Below are 23,381 nucleotides of genomic sequence, written 5' to 3' on the forward strand. Positions count from 1 at the left end.
GAAGCCCGTTCACATCTGTCATCATGAATGATTATTCGTTTGTCAGACTCAAACACACCTAACAGAGCATGGTATTGATGTGGGTGACGCACAACTGATTCACTGGCGTTTTAAGACTTTCTGGGAAAGAAAAGAGAAGGTGATGGAGAAGGAAATTCAGTATATGTTCAATTATAGTATTGTGAACCTTCATCTTCAAGCTGGGCTTCTCCCTGTTTGTTGGTGGATACAGCCAACAACTCCCGGGTTCTGTACCAATCACTGAAAAGTGGGTTGACTAAACCAGATGCTTATCCTCTACCATGGATGGAAGACTGCGTGAACAGGGTGGGTTCAGCTCAGTTTGTCAGTAAACTTGATGTACTGAACAGTTCCTAGCAAGTTCCCCTAACGGAGCAAGTGACACATCAGTCTTTATCACTCATTCAATTTCCTGCACTCATTCTGTTGTCCAAATGCACTGGCTTTTTTGTTTTTGCAATCATATGGCTCAGACATCCATCACATCAGGGATCTTATGGGGTTTTTGTATATATATGTATATACATTTTTTTTTTTTGCTTTATTAGACAGATGCAGTGAAGATTGATGGGAAAAAGAGAGAGAGAAATGTGGCAAAGAGCTGCAGGTCAAATTCGAACCTGGCCAGGCCACTCTCAGCCACACGCCATATGGTTGCCTGCTCATCCAACTGAGATAAACCAGCACCCAGTGATTTGATGTTTTGTGGTGCTTTGTCAAGAGCAACTTATTCTTGAGACTATACTCAGTTTTCTGGTAGCTTTCCAGCTCCTTCATTTTTTCCAGCCTACTGTTCAAGTGCCTATTCCAAGCACCAGGTTTCCTGAGTTAGAGAGTGGAGTTAGCACTGACTGGGGAGGCTGTTGCAGTAAACTTGGTGAACATGATACAACAGAGTGTGGTTGAAAATGAGACATTGTAACTGAGTAAAACTTTTATATGCAGTAGTGTAAATGGGGGGGAAAGCAATGATTTGGATTCAGCTGGTGTCCAGGAAGAGTGTGACAACCCCCAGCCACTAGGTGTCTCTGCTATGGTTATAGTGCTGTTACTTGTAGAAGTAACTGGCTGCATGAGCTACACTTGGGCCCAATTAGTTAAAAGATTCATTACTAGTTACTACCTCCGTTTTGAGCCTGTGAGCCAAGCTGTGACAGTGCGATTAAAAAAGAAAAATAAGGCTCAGTGGGAGTTGACGGGCACTGTGAGAGTCTACACTGAAACAAACACTCAAGTCTCTCATCATTCTCAAGAATGAAAAAAGGTGCTAAAAATGAAACCATTCCATTGGATTCCTGCTATTATGACACTGGTTGATTCTAAACCAAGCGTGGATCACCCTGGTAATCTGCGCTTCATGATCAGACTGAATTCTGATCAATCAGTGTTTTGAAATACTTAACCCACAAACACACAAAGATTCGACCTGTTTCAATCAGGCAGCTGAAAAGGAAACACCCATCCCACAGGAAACTACAAATGAATCTGTCCCAGACACCTAAAATGAAGGCACCTCAACATGCTGTTTTCTGCTTCAGTGTTGACATGTTGATTGCATCTTCATCTCAGGGAACATAAATCATGCAGAAGCTTTAAAGCATTCCAACTCACTGTGATTTCTCTCCATGTCATTATTTAATTTCAGACACCTACAGTTAACAAGTTTGAATTTGTTGCCTCTATCATTTAATGCATCTGTCTGGTGCTGCATTAAGCAGCTGTAAAGCTAAGTGACAGAGGCCTGACTTTTTTCCTGAGGAATGAAGAGCAGCTAGGTCTAGGAAAAAGATGCCGTCCTTTGATTGTGACTTACACTGTAACAAAATCCAACCCCAAATATCAGAAATGCCCAGTATATTGATGAGAGCTGTTCAGTCACAGTAAAATCTTTGAGCTTTCACGAACATCTTCTATCTTTTGGTCCTATAAAATTGCTAACATTGGATCTCTATCCTGTCAAACACAGCCTTTTCTTTAAGATTCAAAATAAAAATGAGCTGTGTAAGATTTGTTAGGGTCAGCTTTAGTTGATGTGCAAAATTCTCAGTCATGTAAACAGACAGAACTGGATAGCGATTCCAATTCAAAGGCGGTCACAGAGAATCATTGCCACGCCCAAAGCAGAGTCTGCGTTCTGTCCGTATACCACCTGCAGAGGGAACGCCTTCTCCACTTCCTGTCTTAGCACTTCGTTCCGAGCGAGCGCGCTCCCACTGCCCACAATCCTGCGGACCCCCGCCTGCTGCAGATGCTCTACGGGCATCATCGAGGTGACGTTGTCCAGGACTCCATGGCAGAGAGCCCTGATCACATGACCCAGGGAGAGATTGGAGGTGGAGATGCCAGTCACGTGGCCCAGGCAGAGAGGGTCATGTCTCTCTCCCAAGATAGTAGGACTCACCCTCAGGTTGCTGGTTTCCTGGTTCAGGGCACAATGAATCAGCTTTTCGTATAAGCACGAGTCACTCAGCTCTGCACCTGTGGAGATTTTGGGGGGGGGGGGGTTGCAGCAGAGGGGGGCATTTTAGTGTCATCTATCTGTGTAGACTTTAGTTTAACTGTTCTACAGTTGTTATTTTGTTTATTGCATTCATGATTAATTATTCATTTAATGTCAGTTTTCTCTAATCTCTGCGCCGTCTCTGGTCTTTGCTTTCATCTTTAACCCTTTAAGACCTACCATAGAACCAAGTTCGCCAGAGCTTATATTATATTTTTACATGCTGTGGAGCCATTTTTGGGAGCATTTCAAGTTGCTATACATCAATACAACCATTATAGCCCAAACTTTAATAATATGTCTGCATTAGGTGCATAGTAATTACATAAATTGCAAAAAAGTGCAATAAACTACAAAAAAAATTGAAAATCGTTTTTGTTTTTTTAACATATATTTCTAGTTAGAGAAATTTAAGAGGCTTATCCCTCAAAACTGTAAATACAAAAAAGTTACACAAACTAGTTTCCCACCACAGGAAATTTATTTTGAGTGTCTTCATAGTTTTATTTTTGAAATACACCAATTTTTATATACTGCAGGAAAAACGAAAATAAATATTATAGTGCAAATTTGCAAAATAACAGCATATGCATCAAAATAAACTATTTCCAGCAGTGCAATATGAGTCTTAAGCATCCCAGAAACGACACAGAAAGTCATAAAGTCAAACATAACTTTTTAAAACACATAACAAGTAAAACACAAGCTCATAAGGCCCCGATCGTAAAAAACTGCATTTATGCAAAATGACGTCACTTCCGGTTTCGGGCAGGTCATGCGGTCATGTGATAGTTCGCGCTGATGGACGTAGGAAGTGTTACAAACAGCTGATGGATCGGCGAAGCGTGTTTCTGGAATATCATGTTTTTGTTGCTGCAAGTGATTTTTATGCAGTTTTTGCAAAGCTATATGTGGAAGGAAACTGTGACCTAGGACAAGCTGATGGCATAAGATGTAAGTACAACTCCTCCAGTTTCATATGCAAAAAAAATTATTGCGCTAGATTACTTGGTTGCAGAGCTACCGGGATTTAAAAATAGTTACGCAAAACAGAGCGTGCCCGCTCCGATCGGCTGTAAAGGGTTAAGCAGCTTTGATTGTTGATCTGCAAGTATAACCTTTCCCTAGAACTGTTTGCCAACGTTTCTGAATAAAGCTGGGATGTATTTTGGTTCTTGCATCTCCAGTAACGAGTTTAGAGAGGTGTCATTTATCTTCTCTATGAATATGTTAAGTATATGAGCCTGTGAGGTGTACATGGATCTTTCCAAATGAGCTCACATAAACCCTGATTAAGCAGCAGATAAAACTTTCTGTATATCAGAATATACCACAGTTTTAAACCTGGTGTCTATAGTGCCATTCCCTTTAGTTATAGGTTTTATGTAAAGACTGTATATAAATGATGGGCACAGCATAATCATCAAGTGTGAAATGTGAAGATAATGAAGATATACCTTAAAACTACATTTTTCCTAATGGCCAACAGGGAGCGGTCCATCTGGTTGAAACAGTTGTAAAAAAAAGTATATGATAACACGTCCCTGCTGCTCACTTGTACGACTAAGACTAGGATTAATCAACAATGTCAGCTGGCATTAGCTATTTGCTGATCTATCTGTATCAATATTATAACTGCTGATGAATAAAAAAAATTTAAAAACTAAAGAAGAGACAGAAGAAACATCCTTCAACCATGTCTTGAGTTTTGAAATTACATAGTTTTCCCACCAGTGGGAGCTCTTGTTGTTGGCAACACACTTCTTTGGAAAGCCACAAACACAACATCCAGCTAATCCGAGCAGTTAGGTTAAATAATTACATAAATAACTATGCATAACAAACGTTAGGGAAGTCTGTTTATGATTTGTGCCTGAAAAGAGAAAAGAAATGGCCAAAATACAGCTTTTTCAACCCTGAATATTGGTATCCGCCGGTTTATGCAAAGTGTCAGTAAACATTTTCTTATTGAGGTTTTTGGTCTCACAAATCTTATCAATACACAATGTGATGCGCGATTTTACATTTTAATCCGTTTTAGAGTAAAGAGGGGGTAGGATTTTTAGAGAAGTTGTCACCTTATGAATATGAAACTGTTGAAATAATTTGTTTTGTTATATTGTACTTGACTTTACTAAGCTATTCTACTTTTTTAAGCCTTTTGTAATAATCATGATTAAAAAATAAAACTAATGTGTGGAATCACAGTGTCTGTGTCCATCTGCAAGTCAGCCTGCACTGTTTGGTTTTCCTGAGAGGGATGACGATGGATTAAGGTCTAGAAAATAGAAGAAGAATACAAACCAAGCTCTCTCATCCAGGAAGTCAGCATCTCCACAAAACTTGCCAACACATTCCCGCCATTGAGCGATGCTGCAACAGCCAAGTATGTGGACTCAAAGTAAGGGAAGTAGGAGATGGACGAGGCAGGCTGAAGAGAATCTGGAGGTTTGAAGTCAGCTGGCATGGCGTAGGTCAGCTGGGCTGAAGTGCTTATGTTAAGGACTGGGAAATTTGAAAAAAAGAAAGAAACTGTCAGCTAAAGAGAATTAGCTGTGATGGTTAGTGATGTGTTTGTCCTGAAATATAAACCCCTAAGTCAGCTACAATAAGTTTTATATTGGATTTTTTTCCTCAACCTTATTGTTTGTTGATCTCTCACTTGACATGCAACAGTGTGGTTTGTGTCTGTGAAGGTTCTCAGTCATCCAGGTCATCGTAGTCTAAGGAGCTTGGAAAGAAAAGCGTCTGGACTTCTTTGAGTTGCTTGAAGACGTTTCACCTCTTATCCGAGAAGCTTCTTCAGTTCTAAGAGTCAAATGGTGGAGAGCCCCAGATTTAAACCCAGTGGGAGTTTCCCCCCAAAGAGGGACAAAGGACCCCCTGATGATCCTCTACCTAATCACATGAGCCAAGGTGTGAAAGCGGGTGTGCTTTACAATTAGAGCTGGGCGATATAAGATTTTTTCATATCACGATATGTTTTTTTCATTTCAGGCGATAACGATATCTATCACGATATAAGCCAAATAACTATATTTGTAAGATTTAAATGTGCCGTTGCTCACAAGTAAAATGTGAAATAATCAGCAGCTTGTTTTTATTTAAATATTTATTTCCCATAATAAGTTCATCCATTAAGCGGATGTGAATGGATGGATGAAGTTCAACAGGGTAGATGTACTTAAGGAACATGAGACTTTTTCAGATAAATAAAGGCAAATACTGCAAACTACACAAAAGGTAGCCGCTAAAGCGTTTAAGTTTCAAAATAGAACAAACGAAACAGACTAAATTGTCAATTCCACTTAGAAACAAAATATTAATTCTAAAAATAAATCTTAGTTTGTTTTACAGAAGAACAGACAAAACTGACTAACTTTTGTCAATATCAAATAAACTGAGAACTAAAAGGAAATTCTCGATCTCTCCTTGTTGTATAGCTGAGCTTTTCAAACAGTTTTAACAGTTACTTTAGTCTGACAAAAGCCGAATGACGAATTAGCGCTTCCAGTCAGAGACTGAGGCTACGTCCACACGTACACGGGTATTTTTGAAAACGGAGATTTTCCGTTTTCGTTTTAAAAAATAATCCCGTCCACACATAAAGGCAGAAATGAAGGAAAACGCTGCTATGAACATGCCAAAGCAGCAGGTGGAGCTAGATTCCTAACCGTGCAGAAATGTTGGCCAATCAGAAGTCTACAAGCCTCGGTGGGAAAAAGTAAACAAAGCTGCGGCATAGAAGCAGAACCGAGTCGTATGTGTGGACGGACAGTAACTGTGTGTATATGTAAGCATTTAAACACTGCAGAGAGTAGAATTAACAGTATTGTAGAAATTCATTTCATCGAAACAATAACGTGGCGCACAGTGTGACGCATGCACCAGTTTATTGTATTTCCGGACTTGCTTTCGGCACAATTTACAGTGCACGCTACTCTGTTTTTTGTCAGACTTGAAATAGCCGAAATACCTTCACACTACGGAACTTCTATGGCTCTTCCGTTCGACAATCTCTCCGGCATTGGAACCATCATCTGTTTTCTCTTCGGTAACCTTCGGTCACGCTCGGTTGATTTTTCTAGTCGGCACACTCATTTCCTCCACTACCCGGGCGGTACGGTGGCTGGCTGCTTCCCAAACACATGTGCGGCCTGGCAGTTGTGCTGTACGTAACAAGTCACGCGACGTGACGCTGCGGCTGTGATTGGTTCGGCTCTGCGCTACTTAATTTGGATTGGCTGACCTTTTTTTTTTTTTTTTTTTTTTTAAAGAGGATAAGAGCGGCGAGGTCTATCGCGATAGTTTAATTTCTCTATCGAGTAAAAGTTATATCGCGATAAATATCGTTATCGTTCTATCGCCCAGCTCTAGTTACAATCAGCCAAGGTTTCGGGTGAGCTCATTGTGAAACCTGGCCCCACCTTATCATGCAATTTCCTGAGGTCAGATGGCCCAGGATGTGAGTGGACGTTAAGGCGTCTGGGAAGGGATCTCAAAACTGGATTATAGATGGCAGACAGTTGGTGTCGTAAACCACCACCTCTGTTCAAAGATGGTCGCTCACAGTGGACGTAAATGGCTTCTTTCACTCCTCTTTCAAACCATCTGTCTTCTCTGCCCAAAAAGGGAACATTTGCACCCTCGAAATAGTGACATTTGTCCTTTAGATGCAGATGGACAGCTGAGTCTTGTCCCGTGGAGGTGGCTCTTCTATGTTGTGCCATGCGCTTGGCTGTTTGGTCTCTCCGATGTAGAGGTCTGGGCATTCCTCGCTGCACTGTACAGCACACACCACATTGTTAAGTTTGTGTTTAGGAGTTTTGTCTTTCGGGTGAACCAGTTTTTGTCTGAGTGTGTTGCTGAGTCTGAAGTACACTGGGATGTCGTGCTTGGAGAAGAGCCTCCTGAGTTTCTCTGATACACCGGCTACATAGGAGATGAAAATGTTGTTGCATCTGTCTTTCTTATCCTCCCTCGCTGGTGTCTGATCTTCTTTTCTGTGCATCTTTGCTGACTTTATAAACAGCCAATTAGGATAACCATATGTTTTAAGTGCTTCCTTTACATGTGTGTGTTCCTTCTTTTTTCCTTCAGGCTTAGAGGGAACATGTTCTGCCCGGTGGTGTAGGGTCCAGATTACCCCAAGTTTGTGTTCCAGAGGGTGATGGGAGTCAAAGAGGAGGTACTGGTCTGTGTGTGTGGGCTTCCGGTAAACTTCAATGTTGAGGTTGCCATTCTCTTCAATGTGCACAGCGCAGTCCAGGAAAGGCAAACAGTTGTCCTTTGTGTCTTCCCTGGTGAACTTGATGTTTTTATCCACAGCGATAATGTGCGCAGTGAAGGATTCCACTTCTTGTGTTTTAATTTTGACCCAGGTGTCGTCTACATATCTGTACCAGTGGCTGGGTACTCTCCCTTTAAAAGAGCCAAGAGCCTTACATTCGACTTCCTCCATGTAAATGTTGGCTACAATAGGCAATAGTGTGGTTTGTGATTCAGCTAAGCTGTAAACAAATTCCCCTTTTGGGATTATTAAAGTTATCCGAATCTGAATTAACTTATAAATGCAGATCCACAATCAACTGTGAGAACATTGTGCATTTAGTTCATTAAGAGAGATAAATGGATATCCTGTTTCACCTGCATCTGTCCGTTCGCTCATGCAGGAGTAGACGGAGCACTGGAAGTCTCCTAGCGCGGCCCCTACTGGCGTGCCAGCAGGGATGCCGTGCCACTGAGAGCAGGTCTTTCCTGCCAAGCTACCAGATGGCACACACTTAGGAAGCAGGTGCAAAGGGAAGCCAGCACCCTTCAGACTAGAGGACACACACACACATACAGTGCTTGTTACGTATGCTTGCACTGATGCAAAAAGTGTTAGGTAAATGAGGCTGCAAACCAAACATGCACAACAGTTTTCATGCAGTAGGTGCATCTAGTAAAGTGTTGTAAAAAGGAAGGACGTTCAACACTATACAAACATGTTTTCGTTCCACTGATTGGATGACGTGTTGAAGAAGCCCCAGCTGGCTGCATTCTGGGGTGTCATCACACACCTGTCCAAACCGCACAGCATGGACACCACATAGTCCTGGATAGTACCTGCAACCGTAAAGTCCTCAAGGAATTTGGGTCTGCGGAAAAAACCACACAGCTTCAGCTTTTGTATCCCAATTGCAAAATGTATTTATTTATAATGTATTTATTTTTAAAGATGTGAGCTTACTTGTGTTTCATGTACCAGAAGATTGTTGCACAGCCAAACCCCGTGGCGACGCTGAGATGAGAGTCTGGTCTGGGAAGAGAGGTGAGGAAGTCATTGCTGCAACGTCCATCTTGCCAGGTGATCAGCTGACTGGTGTCTTTGGCTGTTAAGGAATCACTATTGGACCAGACGCAACCTGGGTGGTGCAAAAGACAGTCAACTGAGTGCTTACAACTTTAATACAACCCTTGTTTGAGTTGTTATGTTGACTGCTGTGTTCTTGAAAGACTCTGTCCTTTGCCCTGTCCTATTATCAATCAATGTTGTTCTAAAGCCTCTGGATCCACTTAAACATTAGTCAAACTAAACTGCATGCTTATTTTAGATACCACTCTATACAGATACTCTATACGTATCTGTCGCTATTCTTTGTGACCATATGGATCGGTCCCTCATATTACCATTATTTCACCCAAAGGCACCAAGTTAATACTTAAAAAAGCTGCAACAATACACACAAATATAAAAAGTACTTGGTGACAACTTTGCTTTTAGCCTTTAACCCTCTGGGGTTCAGGGTATAACTGGTTGTTTTTTGACTACTTTTGATTTGTCCTCTATATTTCACCTTTAAAAACTGTTTATCTTGCCAATTCTGTTATTTTCACATTTTGACATACTGTATAAGCACAACTGATCTAAATTCAGACAAAATTTAAAATATGAGTAGAAAAAAGTTATATTTTTGACTGTAAAAAACACAAACATGTTTTACGAATCATTTTCATAACTTGAAATGCAAATAGAAATTGTACATTTTTTGAAAATATGCACAAGTTTTGCAAACAACAAAGTTATATGGTACTATTTATCTAAAAATGCAGCCAAGGCTCAGACGTTTTTTATATAACCATTTAAAACTATTTAGAGAACAATGAGGTGTTCTGCATCAAATAAGAAGACACACAAATTATATATGCAACTCCAAAAATAGTTTGTGTCCACTATAAGACAGAGGAGAACAGCACAGGAATAAATCCTGCAGGTATGACAGAAGGTGTGTCACTCCTGTTTTCCATGTGGAGACAGCGTTTACATCTGCCTTTGGTGGCTTTTTTTGCAGCAACTGTGACATTCACTAGTAGAAGTGACACACAAAACAAAACAACGACTACACTACACATTAACTACACAAGACAACACACTAACTTGAGTCCAAACACAGTAAACGTCACAAATCTATCATGTATCAAAACTCACTCGCTCACTCTCGCCGGTGTCACTCCTAAAACTTCGCCCTCTTCCTAAACAACCAAATGCCACATAATTTTTGATTGGTCGACATGGCACATTTTTCCACTTTTTCTTTTTTTTCACTCCCAAGCAGAGAGTGTTTGCTACCGCTGTCCGTAGAAAACGCCGTTTTTACGGTTTCTTCCCGCTGTAAACACCACTGTTTTATTTAGAATTGAAACTAACACTCAGTCCGTCAACCCTAGAGGGTTAATCAGAAAGCCTTAAGTTGGCTAGTTATGTAACTGGCTAAATGTTTAAAGTAGGGGTGGGCGATATAAACGATATACGATAGAAACGATATAAATTTGGCCAACGATAGAGATTTTGAATATCACGATAGCGCATGTTGATGATGTCATCAAGCTGCGCCTGTTTTGGTCGAAAGCATCGCAGCTGCTACAACCATTATCATCTGCAAATGCCGGGCGACAGTCATAGCAAAGAGATGAAACATTTTTGAAACATGGGGAAAGCCAAAAACTGCGCTTCCTCCACTTCCGTAACCTTGATTCATTAATGTTGAATTCTCTCGCAGCTGTTCTATTCCCATATTGTTCATCCTCCAGCTTCACAGTGCTAATGTTATGCTAACATAGCTGTGTCGCTAGCAATCACATAGCACAACATTATATACCAGGTAGTCCAACTTCAGTAACTCTGCAAACACCACTGCTGTTTAGTTTTCTGTCTTCATTTATGTTGAAAGTGGTAGCAGAGCTGTACGTTTTAATTAGTTTCAAAAATCTCTCAGTCAGAATATGGTATGTCATGTTTAGGTGGAAACTAGCGAGCTAACTTCCTGTTAACTTCTAACTCCATTAAATTTAATAGATTCTGTTTTTATGGATGCATGGATGTTAAACTTAATTGTTACACCTGATAAAGCAGCAACGCTGATGATTTTATTAAAGATGAAAGAGTTTAGACCGTTTTTAACTCTTAGTGTTGGTTTGACTTTGGGACCTGAAGGGGATGAGGTTTTGGACACAGATTACTCCGCGAAGCTCCTCACTATGGCAGCCGTAATGCTCTGACAATCCAGAATTCATATATAAGGCACACTCTCGATTTATGAGAAAATTAAAGGATTTTAAGTGTGCCTTATAGAGTGGAAAATACGTTATACAGAAGAAAAGAATATATCGCGATATATATCGTTACCGCACATGCTTCAAATTATACCACGATATGAATTTTAGGCCATATCGCCCAGCCCTAGTTTAAAGCTTTCACATGAGTAAAGTAACACATATTACTGCTACTGCTAAGTAATGTTAGCTAAGTTCACAGCATATTCCATAAATCTTAATGCCATAACTAACTGTATAATAGCGCTGCCGTATTGCATCACACTCATTGCATTTCAATCATTTCTCCAGCGAGTTTGATAGCTAGCAAAATAATAATCATAATTTTAAAAATTAGCATGTGTAACGTACTGGAAAATTATTCAATAGGACTCACCTATCATGCGACTGGAGAGCGCAAACTCCGCCATTGTCGTTTTCCATCAAACACTCATTAAAACAGCAACTGCAGGTATGTTTTTTGTTTTTGTTTTTGTTTAAGAACTTTATAACTGCAGGTATGTTAGCGTGCTCATCCCGACAGTTAGGGGGAGAGGCGGGTCACATATTGAAACAGACAGCCACAGAGGTGCAAGGCAGCCCAGGCAGAGAAATTTTGCTTTTACATTTTGCGACTCATTTTATTTCTCTATCTGATAAAAATAAATAAATAAATCAATTAGATAGTTATTTGTGGTGAATGAAATACAGTTACACTTTCAAGCACTTTTAAGCACCACATCTGAAATGTAAGCAATCACCCTTACGAACCCTGATACTGAATACACAGATGCTAAAAAAAAAAGGGGGTTCCAGAGTGTTTGGCAGTGTGGAAAGATTAAAATATCTTGGGAAGAGATCAGATTGACAAGTGAGAAAATAATTACTTAGTGAAAATAAATGAAAATATTCTATTGATAAACAGCGCGATAGTCAGAAAACTATAGGACTTTTAAATGGTGATTACATGGTAAGTCAAGAAAGCTTTGCAGGAGGTATACATGTTTCCAGTGTGTCCTAGTGTAAGCTGTATAAGTGTCCAAATGTGTGGCTGTAAACACCCTAAGAAAAATTCTCTCCAATCTATCTAAGATTTGCATCACTTCAGTACCTAATCTGTGATGATCCTGGTATAATTCATCCATCTTTACACAAATGTTTCCATCCTCCACCTAAATGAATGTATCCAAGATACAAGAATTAAGATTACACTGATATACACAGTATGTTTCCTGAATCCCTGATGGTTGTGTTCAGAGAAGGGACATTGGGTGGTAAAGGTCCTAAAACATGATCAACTACTCCCCACTCACAATTTACCATTAGACTGGAGCACTGTTAATCACACATTGCTTCATGCCATTGGATCAGGGCATAGATAGGATCAATGGTGAGATGTAAGTGAGGACTGCACTTCATTACATTCATGATAATGTTTTAGTTACTTATTAATTTGTAGATCTTAAAATCTATCCATGTTCTACCTTCACTCTTTGACCCTACCACATCTGGGTCCCAGGAAAGAGGTAGACAATGAAAAAAACAGAACCTGTGTTATGTGGTATTATAAAAGTCAAAGCACTGTCAAAGTAATGTCTCTAATTCTGAAATAGCTCCTGAATGTAGTGCGAAATCGTTTGACTCATTTCTTAATTGGTATTATGACTTTTACTTGAGTAAAGAGCCGAAGTACTTGTTTCGTCACTTTGCCAAACAAAGACTATTTTGGCTCTTGCGCAGTGTCATCTGTATTTGGCACAGGGCTGCACGTGAGCCTGAAAATCATGTCTAATCTTTCCTTTGACACCTGATTTTGTTTTTGATCATGTTTTTCTCATTTCCCGTGAAAAGAAAATCAGAAACAATCCCCAATCATAGAGCCGTTGTTACACAAGTTACCACACTGACGATGAAATGCCACAGCCCGCGCGCAGAATAACTTTACCGCTTTTTGGTTTCCAGAATAAAACTCCGTGCATCTGTCCGGTCAGCCCGATGCAGCACACATGCTGCAGTTTGTCTCTGGGCAGGAGGCCAATGCACCGGTCCAGAGTGTCTATGATCCGACCCGTGTCCTGCTCTTTCGCCTGCGTTACACACAATCACACAGAGGTGTTTAGATTACTGAGCTGTAGTTAAAATTGCGGGACAAGTGAACGCACTCACCTTTATCCCGCTATCGTCGGCTAAATCAGAAACAGTCGGTAAAGACTGACTGGCAGCTATAGCTCTACATCCTCTGTCTAATAAAACGGCTTTTACTGAAGAGGTACCCACGTCCAAACCCAGGATAAAGTTAGACATGACTGATGTTTACGATGTGTACCTTGAGCTTTTTTCATACCGAAATGCAAAAGTCCTCACTGCTGCATTCATGTGATTAAAGGAGTTTAGAGCTTCTTTGCTACTTAGATTAAATTTGCTGTTATAAAACTGCTGTTTTAGCCAAAAATGTGAAATAACGAATTTACATTTTGATGTAACATAGTGTCTCCTTCAATACAAATTCAAAGGTAGCTTCCCTGCTTAAACGTTATTCAGGGTAGATCAATTTCCTACTGTTTTACTGTCAAGGAATGCACCAAATCGGCTCCTCCTGAGGCTGACTACCGCCTTCCCACAATGCACTGCGCAGGAGCATGGCTGACTTTCGTATAGGAGTGTCATCCGAACGAGAATGAATGCACTTTTTCTTTTGGTGACAGCAGCTGACTTTTCCTGTAACTGCTTTAGATTCAGGTTTGCTAAGTAAATCTTGCATGTTATGTTTTTGTGACCGCGTCGTGAGGAGTCGACAGGAAGTCCCTACATTAATCTCCGGTGAGAACCTGTCACCGTCAGTGGGCAGCTGGGAGAGCTAGCACTGCTAGAATTAGCACTGGTAGAAATGTTAAAATAGTTCAGCTGATGTGCAGTTTAGCCCCCAATAGTCTGACTCTGCTTTGTGTAGTTTGAAAACTGATGTCTGTGTCGTATAATTTTACCTTTTTATGTCAAAACGAGGCTTTGAATCACCTTGAAGTTTGGCAATAGCTAAGCGAACCCGACTTGCTTTCTTTGTCACGCAGAGTGAAGAGCTTTAATGTGTCCAGATTTGTAGTTTTATGTTGATTCAGTGTCATGATGATCGGTCTTTCTTTTTTAATATAATAACCTTCATTACCAGCAGTAAGATGGCCCTTAAATTATTCCTGGTGAAAATTGTCTGTCAATGGATTTTTAAAGTAAAACCGATCGGTCTCTGTTTTAAATGAGCTATTTTTGTTTTGTTTCTATTTGGTGTTAATTCTATAAAGCATCCCGAGTCAGGATGTTTAGGATTTGAAATCATTAGTCCTACTATTCATCATGTTATTTCGATTTTGATTATTTATGAATTAAAAACCTCATTGTGCGAGGTACATAAAATCATAGTAGGTACTGTTGCTCTAACATTGTTGCCTTAATCTTTGATGTTACAGCAGCACCTTCTGTGGTAGCCGACCAGAGCCAAGATGGCTGGAGTTGGGGCCAAGCGCGAGGGACCACAGTTCATCAGTGAAGTGGCAGTGAGAGGCAACGCGGCAGTGCTGGATTACTGCCGCACCTCTGTGTCTGCGCTCTCGGGAGCAACAGCCGGTATCCTTGGCCTGACGGGACTGTACGGCTTCATCTTTTATTTCCTATCATCCTTTCTCCTCTCGCTGCTGCTTATTCTCAAGGCCGGACGGCGGTGGAACAAATTCTTCAAATCACGGCGGCTGCTCTTTACTGGAGGCCTCGTCGGAGGCCTCTTCACATATGTCCTGTTCTGGACTTTCTTGTACGGGATGGTGCACGTATACTAGAACATCTACTCGAAATAACTCAGAAATATTTGTCTAATGCTCTGTAATTCTTTAGGTTTGTCTGCCCTGCTGTTGTAGATAGGCTGTTAGTGGAAGGCTTCCATTGTGAACTGTTTATATGTTAAACGATGAGTTAAGAGAATTAACTGTCCTTTTCTTTCCTCCATATTTACCAGAGAATGAACTCTAACCTGTACTTAGAGAGCTATAGTTATAATGTAGGTTTACAGATCAAATCCTCACAAGTTAAACCAAGTCAGAAAACAGCAGATGTAATTACTGACTGGATTAAAGATCTCTCTAGAAGTTTTTTGGATCACTTTTTCTTCACTGGGGAATGTCACTAATAATAATAAAATTGTGATGACAAAAATGTGTTTCCAATGACAAAGAACATTCAATAAATAGAAACAGGAACAACAAACAAAGGGAGACTCTGCATTTCAGTTTCCATTCATTACACAGAGAATATGTCCACTTGGACTCGTAGAGCATGTCAGGCTGTATTCTTCAGTGTCGCCAGTGAATACTGTGTAAAAGCTTCATATCAAAGCCATAATCAGTACAGTTAACTGAACATACAGCAGAAAGCAGCAACAGTGTTTGTGCATTTTAACAACACAATACATGTGTTGAGCTGTAAAAACACAATTAAGACCACACATTTTCTTATGAATTGCTTCTAAGTGTAGTTTTTAAAAACTTTCATGCCTACTTTTTTTTACTTTTATTACTATATATTGTAATTACTGTCACTGCTAATTGCCAGTTGAGTGGTAATGAATCTGTTTTGAATCCTGACCCTGCTACTTTCTTTGACGTCCTGATGTCATGCACTTTGCACAACATTTACATTCCCCTGGATCAACACATCTTCAGTCAGGGCATCATTCATGCTAGTGACCGTGCTAGCAGTTGTGCCGGCAGGTAAGACGTGGACGTCAGTCCCACCTTTGGGTTCCGCCTCATGCAGGAAAACAAACAGGTGACCTTGCTCTGCCTGCAGACCTAATTGTGAGCCATGAAAGTGATATGATGCTTCGTCTCAGTGCCTTGGGGTGGAGCAGAGTATCGCTGTCCCGTGTTACGTGGAATTGTGGGACCCCTTTTCTCTGTAGGTGGCTGGCTCTCTGCAGAAGATCCTGCAGTGGGCTCAGTTTCTCCTGGATTTTTGATGGAATTTGTAGCCCCTTTCTCTGTCCCTGGTCTTCTGGACCTCTTTTCCCGATGGCCCGTTTTCTCATCTTTAACTTTGGTCCTCTCTTTTCTGTTGCACACAGCATTAGAGAGGTGTGCGAAAGTGAGGAGCAAGATTTAGAAAATGGCAAAGTTTTTGCAAACATATGAAGTCCTACTTGAAGTTGATGATTTCAAATTTCCTCTCTCTGTAGAAGGAGCTCGTGTTCATCATGTACAATAATATCATATCACAGGCAAAGGCTCCCTAAAAGAGAAAAATAAACAAATGAACTGGAACAGGAGAGAATATTACTTTTCTTGGTGGGGATTACACATCATCCACTGTCCTGTAAAATGACAGTTTTTGAACTTAGCACCGTGGTAATTGCACAGCAATCATCCACACATGCGTCAGCAGAATATTCTAATAAATTACTCACTGCACCGAGGAGAGCAACACCTGAGCCAATGGCAATTACTGTGGGGACAATATTGAATTTCCCGGCCTGTAAAACAATAACCAGAAACTCACTGTTAATCTCCCACCAGAATGATGTGCTTTAGAAAAAAACTAAACTGCTACTATCTACACAGTACCTGACCATTGATCATTATATCAAAGCGAATCCCATACACTTTATACAGCGTGCGATAGGTTTCCCCATTTTGATCCTTATAGTATCTGGCATATCTGTAGAAAAAATAGTTGACATAAGATGTAAAGGCTGAAAACATGTTGGAAACAGTGAGCAGAGTGAAGGTAGTGGGTACCATACCTGAAGTTGTATCCCGATGTGATTGAGTTGTTCAAATTAATGTCCAAACGGGTGAAGCTGTACTGTGGATTACACAGAGAATAATCTTTATCCAGGTCACAGTTCCACTCAATGAGAATGCCAACAGAGCCGCCCTGATGGACACAAAGGGTAAATATTAATAGCACATCAGCGGATACACCACAAACCATACCGTACAGAGTGCTTTACAAAAAGTAAAACTTTTTAAACATAACATACCACGACCAGAGAAGACACACGCAGATAAAATCAAGTTACATGAGGCTTTGGCAAGAAAATGCTTATTTTGAACAACTGTGTTCATTTGGGATGTAATTCAGTTGAGGTGCCCTGATCTTTCTCCCTCAGAGCCTCAAACTCAAGTTGCTTGTAATGGGGAACACAGATTTAATTTGGGACCAGCCAATGTGGAGCATCAAAGCTAATAGAGGAATATCTTACTTAAACGCAGTTCCAGAAACTCAGTTTTTCATAACTCTAAACAGAAACTGAAAAGGATTAAATACTACTGAAAACTCCACATGTCCATCATCCATTTTCTTCCAGCTGATTATATAACAGATACATCTACATATACAGATGAAGACCACAAGATGTGTCAAAAAGCTTCACGACAACGACACATAACGACATGTATGTGGATCTAACCAGTTCATGAATGACCCTGCTGTTAGTAGTCTACCAGAGGCTGGCTTTTAATACACAGCTTTACTGTATTTGCATTGCAGAGAGATTCAAGTGTTTGTGGGATATTTGCAGATTTTCTCACAAATCATTAAAGAAATCAGCTTTTTTGTGCAAGCAGACCATCTCCCTATAAATCAATCAACTGATTTGAGTTTGTGTGTCCACAGAGAGATAAACTGTGTATTGCAGAATCTTCACTGTACTTTGTCCTCTTCTAACATTTTATAATGTTAGAAGATCTGCTCAAGAAATCTAAACAAGTGATGGCGAGCTACTGAGACCAGATTTCTATTATAGTTTGTTAGCAAACAACTGTGAGGAAGTGAGGAACCAAAATCACTCCCGCACATAGTCTTAATTGTTTGTCTGTCTGTGTGTTTGTTTGCTGTTTTGCATCCAGAGTTTGTCAAATTTCAAATTCAAATTCATTCATTCATTCTCAAATTTAGTTTGAGGTTAGATATCAATAACAACTCAAGCTGATTCAATTTTGGTCAAAATCTGGTTAAAGTCAAGGTCACACCAAATGTAAAAATCAGTTTAAAAAATCTTCAAACTTCACAACAATATGCTACACCCTGGGGGACATGAGTACCTGAAATTGGCCATTAACATTGGCCTTTAATGTTAGCACCCAAGGTCAAAGTTGACCTTGACCAAAAAAAATTAAACCATATTGAGTATTATATCATATGAAAGGGCATGCAAAGAGCTGTACGACGCACTTTTTATTTTCTCAATACAACATCCTATGACGTCACCATGATGCTGGAAAGCTTTGCAAAACCACATAATTATATCTTTAAAGCTCATGTTTTACAGCTTATAGAAGTCAAAGATTCCAGCCAGAGCTGCTCCAGTATTAAAGGTAAAGATCATAAAATACACTATTCTAGCATGTAATGCTTAAAAGGTCATTGGTCAAAGGTCAGGGTCATATGAGCTAGGATCATCTCCAAACTTTAAACCAAGATATTCGTCACTGGGGGGGACATAAGAACTTTCTTTTTTTTTAGCTCTTTTTTCAATACAACGCTTGACGACTTCAAAACGACACAAAATGATCAATATGCTACACTAATATACTCCAGTAGATTTCCATGTTAACAATGCTGACATGATCACGAAACATTAAAGTTTTAGCATAGGTCTTAGCCTTCAGGGGAATTTGCTCTCTTTGAGTGTTGTTGTTTCACTTTGTACCTTAACAGCCATTTCCTGGAAGTCATGTCCAGCACTGCTGACAAGATCTCTGAGGCGAAAGATGGGGCAGTAAGGATGATTCTCTTTTTCATAGAAACATCTCTTTAGGTAGCTTTCATCAGAAGTTTCAAGGACATTGGCTCTAGAAGTAATAGACAGCAGATGTGGAGTTAATGATATCAGAAACTTGTGTTTTCACTCAATGAAATGACTTAAGTGAAAAGATGGAAGTTAGAGTTATCGGGGTTTTGCTGATGGCAGCAGATAAGGCACAGCTGGTTCCATGCCTGAACCAGCTGTGCTCTTTCTGTCTAAAGTTTGTATGTTTTCCATGTGCCTGTTTGGGGTTTCTTCTCACAGACCAAAGGCATGCATGTTGTGTTATGTGGTCATTCTGAGTGGCCGCAGGCGTGGATGTGAGAATGTGTGCTCTCTTTTTTACCCCGTGATGGACTGGCTGCCTGTTCAGGGTGTACCCTGCATCTTAGCTGACATTGGCAGCTAGATGGATAAGCATTTAAGAAAAATGGGATGGATGGATGACTTGAAAGTGCAACATCAGAGTCTGACCACCGGTTGTCATACTTAGGATAATATTGACAATTTGACTGAAAACTTGAATCTCTGAAAATATGATTTTTAGAATATATATTAGTCTTTGGTATTTCTTCCTTTTGCTTTACTAAGACCCAACCTTTGGTCTTCTTTACACCATAAAATGTTGGGCTTGGCCTATTATCCTGCAGCACTGTGAATCCTTCAGATGCAAAACAGAGGCCATGTTTCTGAACAGGAAGGGGCTACTGGCTGAGCGTGAAGGTCCTTTATTATAGACATACTTGTCCAGGGTAGAAAACAACTCTAGACTTCACATCCAGAAGAAGGTGTAAGCCGAAGCATGTAGGTGTATTTTTAGTGTCACTTGCCCACAAAGAAGCTACTTTATTACTCGCATAAACTACTAGGACTGCCAGGACCTGGATTTTTTAAGCCAGTTTTGGTTAGATTCATTCATTTTCTTCCTCCTGATGGTTTTCTTGTGCCCAGTAGTCTGTTACTTCCATAGCACTAGGTGGTCTTCTCAATAAATAGGACTTTTTTCCATTATGTACATTTTTTAATATAACTTTTGCTGACTTTTGCTCACTTGGTCTTTATTGATGTCTTTTGATTTATCTGTTTTTGTTTTGGTTTTTTCCTGCAGTGAATAAAGCTGGATGTATTGATCTTCTATGGCTGCTTTTGGACACTCTGCATCCATTTTCCAGCATTTTAGAGCTCTGCCCTGTGGGAACCTTCACACTCACAATGACCCGGTCAAAGCTCTTTGTTGCTAAGAATAACAGGCTGACTAGTGACACTTTTGCTCAGTTATGATGGAATATGTGTTCTCCAAATCAACCTGTTCTATTCTGCTTCAGGGGAAGGAAACAACTCAAAAAATGTTACTTTTTGCACAAAGATGTTAACAAATTCAGTGCCACAGTTTGGCTAGAAATATGGAAGAATCTAAGATTTATCTTCCTTTTTTTATATGATTATAAATCTTTATAACATTTTTTTTTTTTTTTTTTTTTTTTTTAAAGGGGAGAAGATTTTTAATGTGATCTCATACCATTTTAACTTTGCCTTAACTTTGGTCCTCAGATACGCACATATGCCTCTGCATCTGTACCACTGTGCACTTCAGAGTTTCACTGTCTGGACTCCAACTAATCTGACTAAGCTTTCTTCAGTGTACACTACAAAAGTGGCGCATGCAGCATGCGTATGTCAGTCAAACCAAAGCTTACACCCTCTAGCTGCAAGCAAAAGAAAAAAACGTAACTGGATACAGGACACTGTAAGATGTGTAGTGTTGCCGGCCATTTGAAGTAAGTTCCATTCAGGCGAAAGCATTACCTCATTAATCACAGGCATGCCAAAATTAGTAGGGGAACATAAGAGATGTATCCGTAATTATAGTAAGATCTTGACAGATGAATTAGCTATAGCTGGGGCATCTCTGTGCATTATTGCAGGACTCGTGCAGGGAACAGCGGAGAGGGTAGCTCAATGGGCTAGCCCATTCTGATCAGACACCTGTCCAGGGCAAGGCTTGCTGTCAAGGACGTCTCAGATGACTGTTTCACTGTCTCACTGAGTGCAATGCACAGAATGGTATAAATAGAAAGCTCTCTGCACCCTAAAGCTATTTAAAGCAGCCACTGGAGCGTGCATATCCCCCCAGGTCACTCTATGCCCCAATCCCTGGAAGACATAGGCACACCAGCAATCAGCAGCCACTTATAGCTACTTACTTGGAGAACTCAAACTTGGGGAACCTGATGAAATTCTTGATGTAGATGGTGAAGTTTTCTGCATCACTCAGTAAGGGCTCTCTGGAAATGAAAGAGACAGGCAGCTGTGTGAAAAAAGAAAAGGGAGGCGACAGCCTATGCCAGTAATAAATAGAACCTGTGAAATATCTGGGTCTGTGTGAGGGATCAGAGCCAGTGTTAATGCAGCAGCAGCTCAAAATGGCAAATTTCCAAAGTTCTGTGAGGGATGATGAATGCTCACGCGGGTCTCTTGTTGTATTCAACGGGACACCAGGCATGAATCTCGCAGGTCCCGGTGCTGTTTAAACACAAGCCAGTCTTGATTCCTAACAGAGAGAGAGAGAGCAAAGAGTTGGCAGGCTGTGTGGTGGAGCTGAACAAGAACTTAAAAAATGAAAAGACACAGAGAGACATAATGAAATGTGTAATATTAAAGAGTGGCGGTATCAGGACAATATTTTGTATTGTTTCATTATACAGATCATAAATCAGAGAATGGAAAAAGCGAGGATAAATCCAAACAAACAATCAGATTTTTACATCCCTCACCATGACCTGCTGTTACAGGCTCCCCCTCCATGCAGTCATCATCAGTTTTGCATCGTCCATCTGGCACCTTGGAACTCTGTTAGAGGCACGATAAATAAAATTTATATATATGTATATATATATATATATATTTTTTTTTTTTTACTATGACTTTTCTGCTTTCAGAAAATGCTAATTTCCTTCCAATACGCACCTCAGCACAGAAGCCCAGCCTTTGATTGGGGGTCTCTATGTAATTTGTTACAACAAAGAACACCTGCTCACCCTGCAAAATAAAATTAAGTCCTGGCAGTGAGATGAAGAAGCAAAATGTTAAACAAATTAGTGCCCCCAAGAAGCTCAATATTGTTAAATCTGCCGAGGCAGACATTGAGACTAATGATACAAGGCAGCCCAAACATTCAATAGCCTCGTAATATGTCTTGACAGGAACATAATTAGCGAGTGCTGCTATCAGTGCCATCAGTGTTGCTATCCTACAAACTAAAAGATAGACTCACATTTGGGGGTATGACATAGTCCTCGGCACTCCACAGGTAAGGCCCCGTCTCAGAAGTGTTGGTCAGAGTGACACCTTTAAGCTTGGTGATGACTGAGCTCTGGATGGCCTCTTCTTTCTCCTGGTACCCCTTCTTCACCACAAACACCCACCTGGGACATTCAGCATAACTTCATGACGTGTTCAATGTAGCCCCTGTCTACATTGCAGAGTTATGTTATTATTACTAATATTATGATTATTAAAGTGTTTTAGAAAATATCTCGCACATGCATAAGGGGTAAAACGCTTGAAAATACCATAAATTAAAGATTACTGAACGAAAAATCGACTGTTAATAGCAGGCTTGATTGTATAACCACCAGCCACTTAAAAATGTCACACTACAGTTTGTCCTCAACCAGATAACCCACACGGGAGTATTAGTAGGAAAGGCCCATACTGCGCTACCACTTTAACACAAAGTAAAAACCTTTCCACAAGCTCCACTATTTTTAACTTTGTTAGTCACTCTCCCTTTTATTATTCCATAAAGGAAACACGCTAGTTGGAGGGGGTGCATGCAGTTCACCTCACCCAATAATGTATCCCAGCACTGCCAGCTGGTAGAGCCGAAATAATATTCCGATTCTTCTGTTTTCTGCAATGACATATTTCTCCGTTTTGTAGTTGAGAAGAGAAAATAAGAAGCCCCCCCAGCCTGCCATTCCTCCCCGCACGGTGGAGCCGAGTGAGACGGCAGCTCGCAGTCCCCCAGCTGATATATACAGCTGCTTCTCTTGTCATGCAGCGGGCAAACCCACTGAGACAGGGGTCTTCCACTCAGTTCCTTGTGGAAGAGCGACGCAGGGAAAGTTTATGTTGTTGCATGGTTTGATTACACACTCACTTTGACTTACATGAGCTGTGTGCAGCAGCACCTTTGCTAATAATTCATTCCTGTGCAAATACGGCGACTTGTACTTTTCCAACAGCGTTTTCCAACACTGTCATGAGTGTTTACAAGTATAGTAAAATTATTTTTGTAACTGTTGCATTTTTAAAAATTAAAATGTGGACGGAGCGAAACGCACACTTGCCATTGGTTACTACCCTCGAGTTTCAGCTGTTCTTCCTGAAAAAAGCAAATTTCATAGAAAAAGCTATTTACCAAATTCGGCCATGTTTGTAGTTTTGTGCTGTTCTACACTTGTACTGCATTCTGTTTATGTTGTTCACAATCAA

At 40.4% G+C, this 23,381-nt stretch overlaps 3 protein-coding genes across 3 annotated transcripts; 1 reads left to right on the forward strand and 2 right to left on the reverse strand.

The window, feature by feature from the left end:
* Nucleotides 1-605: 605 nt before the first annotated feature.
* On the reverse strand, nucleotides 606-13,672 carry shpk (sedoheptulokinase). The gene is made up of 7 exons (XM_014408608.3): nucleotides 13,262-13,672; nucleotides 13,041-13,182; nucleotides 8,754-8,928; nucleotides 8,509-8,661; nucleotides 8,168-8,343; nucleotides 4,826-5,026; nucleotides 606-2,499 (listed from the first exon to the last, which is right to left on the reverse strand). The coding sequence occupies exons 1-7, from the start codon at nucleotides 13,397-13,399 to the stop codon at nucleotides 2,105-2,107; spliced, it is 1,380 nt and encodes a 459-aa protein (XP_014264094.1). The 5' UTR covers nucleotides 13,400-13,672; the 3' UTR covers nucleotides 606-2,104.
* Nucleotides 13,673-13,697: 25 nt separating this feature from the next.
* emc6 (ER membrane protein complex subunit 6) lies at nucleotides 13,698-15,232 on the forward strand. The gene is made up of 2 exons (XM_004557417.6): nucleotides 13,698-13,915; nucleotides 14,557-15,232. Exon 2 carries the CDS (start codon nucleotides 14,590-14,592, stop codon nucleotides 14,920-14,922), a length of 333 nt encoding a protein of 110 aa, XP_004557474.1. The 5' UTR covers nucleotides 13,698-13,915; nucleotides 14,557-14,589; the 3' UTR covers nucleotides 14,923-15,232.
* A 115-nt stretch (nucleotides 15,233-15,347) lies between these two features.
* p2rx5 (purinergic receptor P2X, ligand-gated ion channel, 5) lies at nucleotides 15,348-22,978 on the reverse strand. The gene is made up of 12 exons (XM_004557418.4): nucleotides 22,734-22,978; nucleotides 22,159-22,309; nucleotides 21,852-21,923; nucleotides 21,659-21,734; nucleotides 21,351-21,435; nucleotides 21,089-21,169; nucleotides 18,789-18,930; nucleotides 16,878-17,011; nucleotides 16,699-16,792; nucleotides 16,542-16,607; nucleotides 16,278-16,366; nucleotides 15,348-16,189 (listed from the first exon to the last, which is right to left on the reverse strand). Exons 1-12 carry the CDS (start codon nucleotides 22,862-22,864, stop codon nucleotides 15,931-15,933), a joined length of 1,380 nt encoding a protein of 459 aa, XP_004557475.1. The 5' UTR covers nucleotides 22,865-22,978; the 3' UTR covers nucleotides 15,348-15,930.
* Nucleotides 22,979-23,381: the final 403 nt, after the last annotated feature.

Source organism: Maylandia zebra, linkage group LG10 (assembly GCF_041146795.1).
Source record: "Maylandia zebra isolate NMK-2024a linkage group LG10, Mzebra_GT3a, whole genome shotgun sequence".
Lineage (NCBI taxonomy): Eukaryota > Metazoa > Chordata > Actinopteri > Cichliformes > Cichlidae > Maylandia > Maylandia zebra.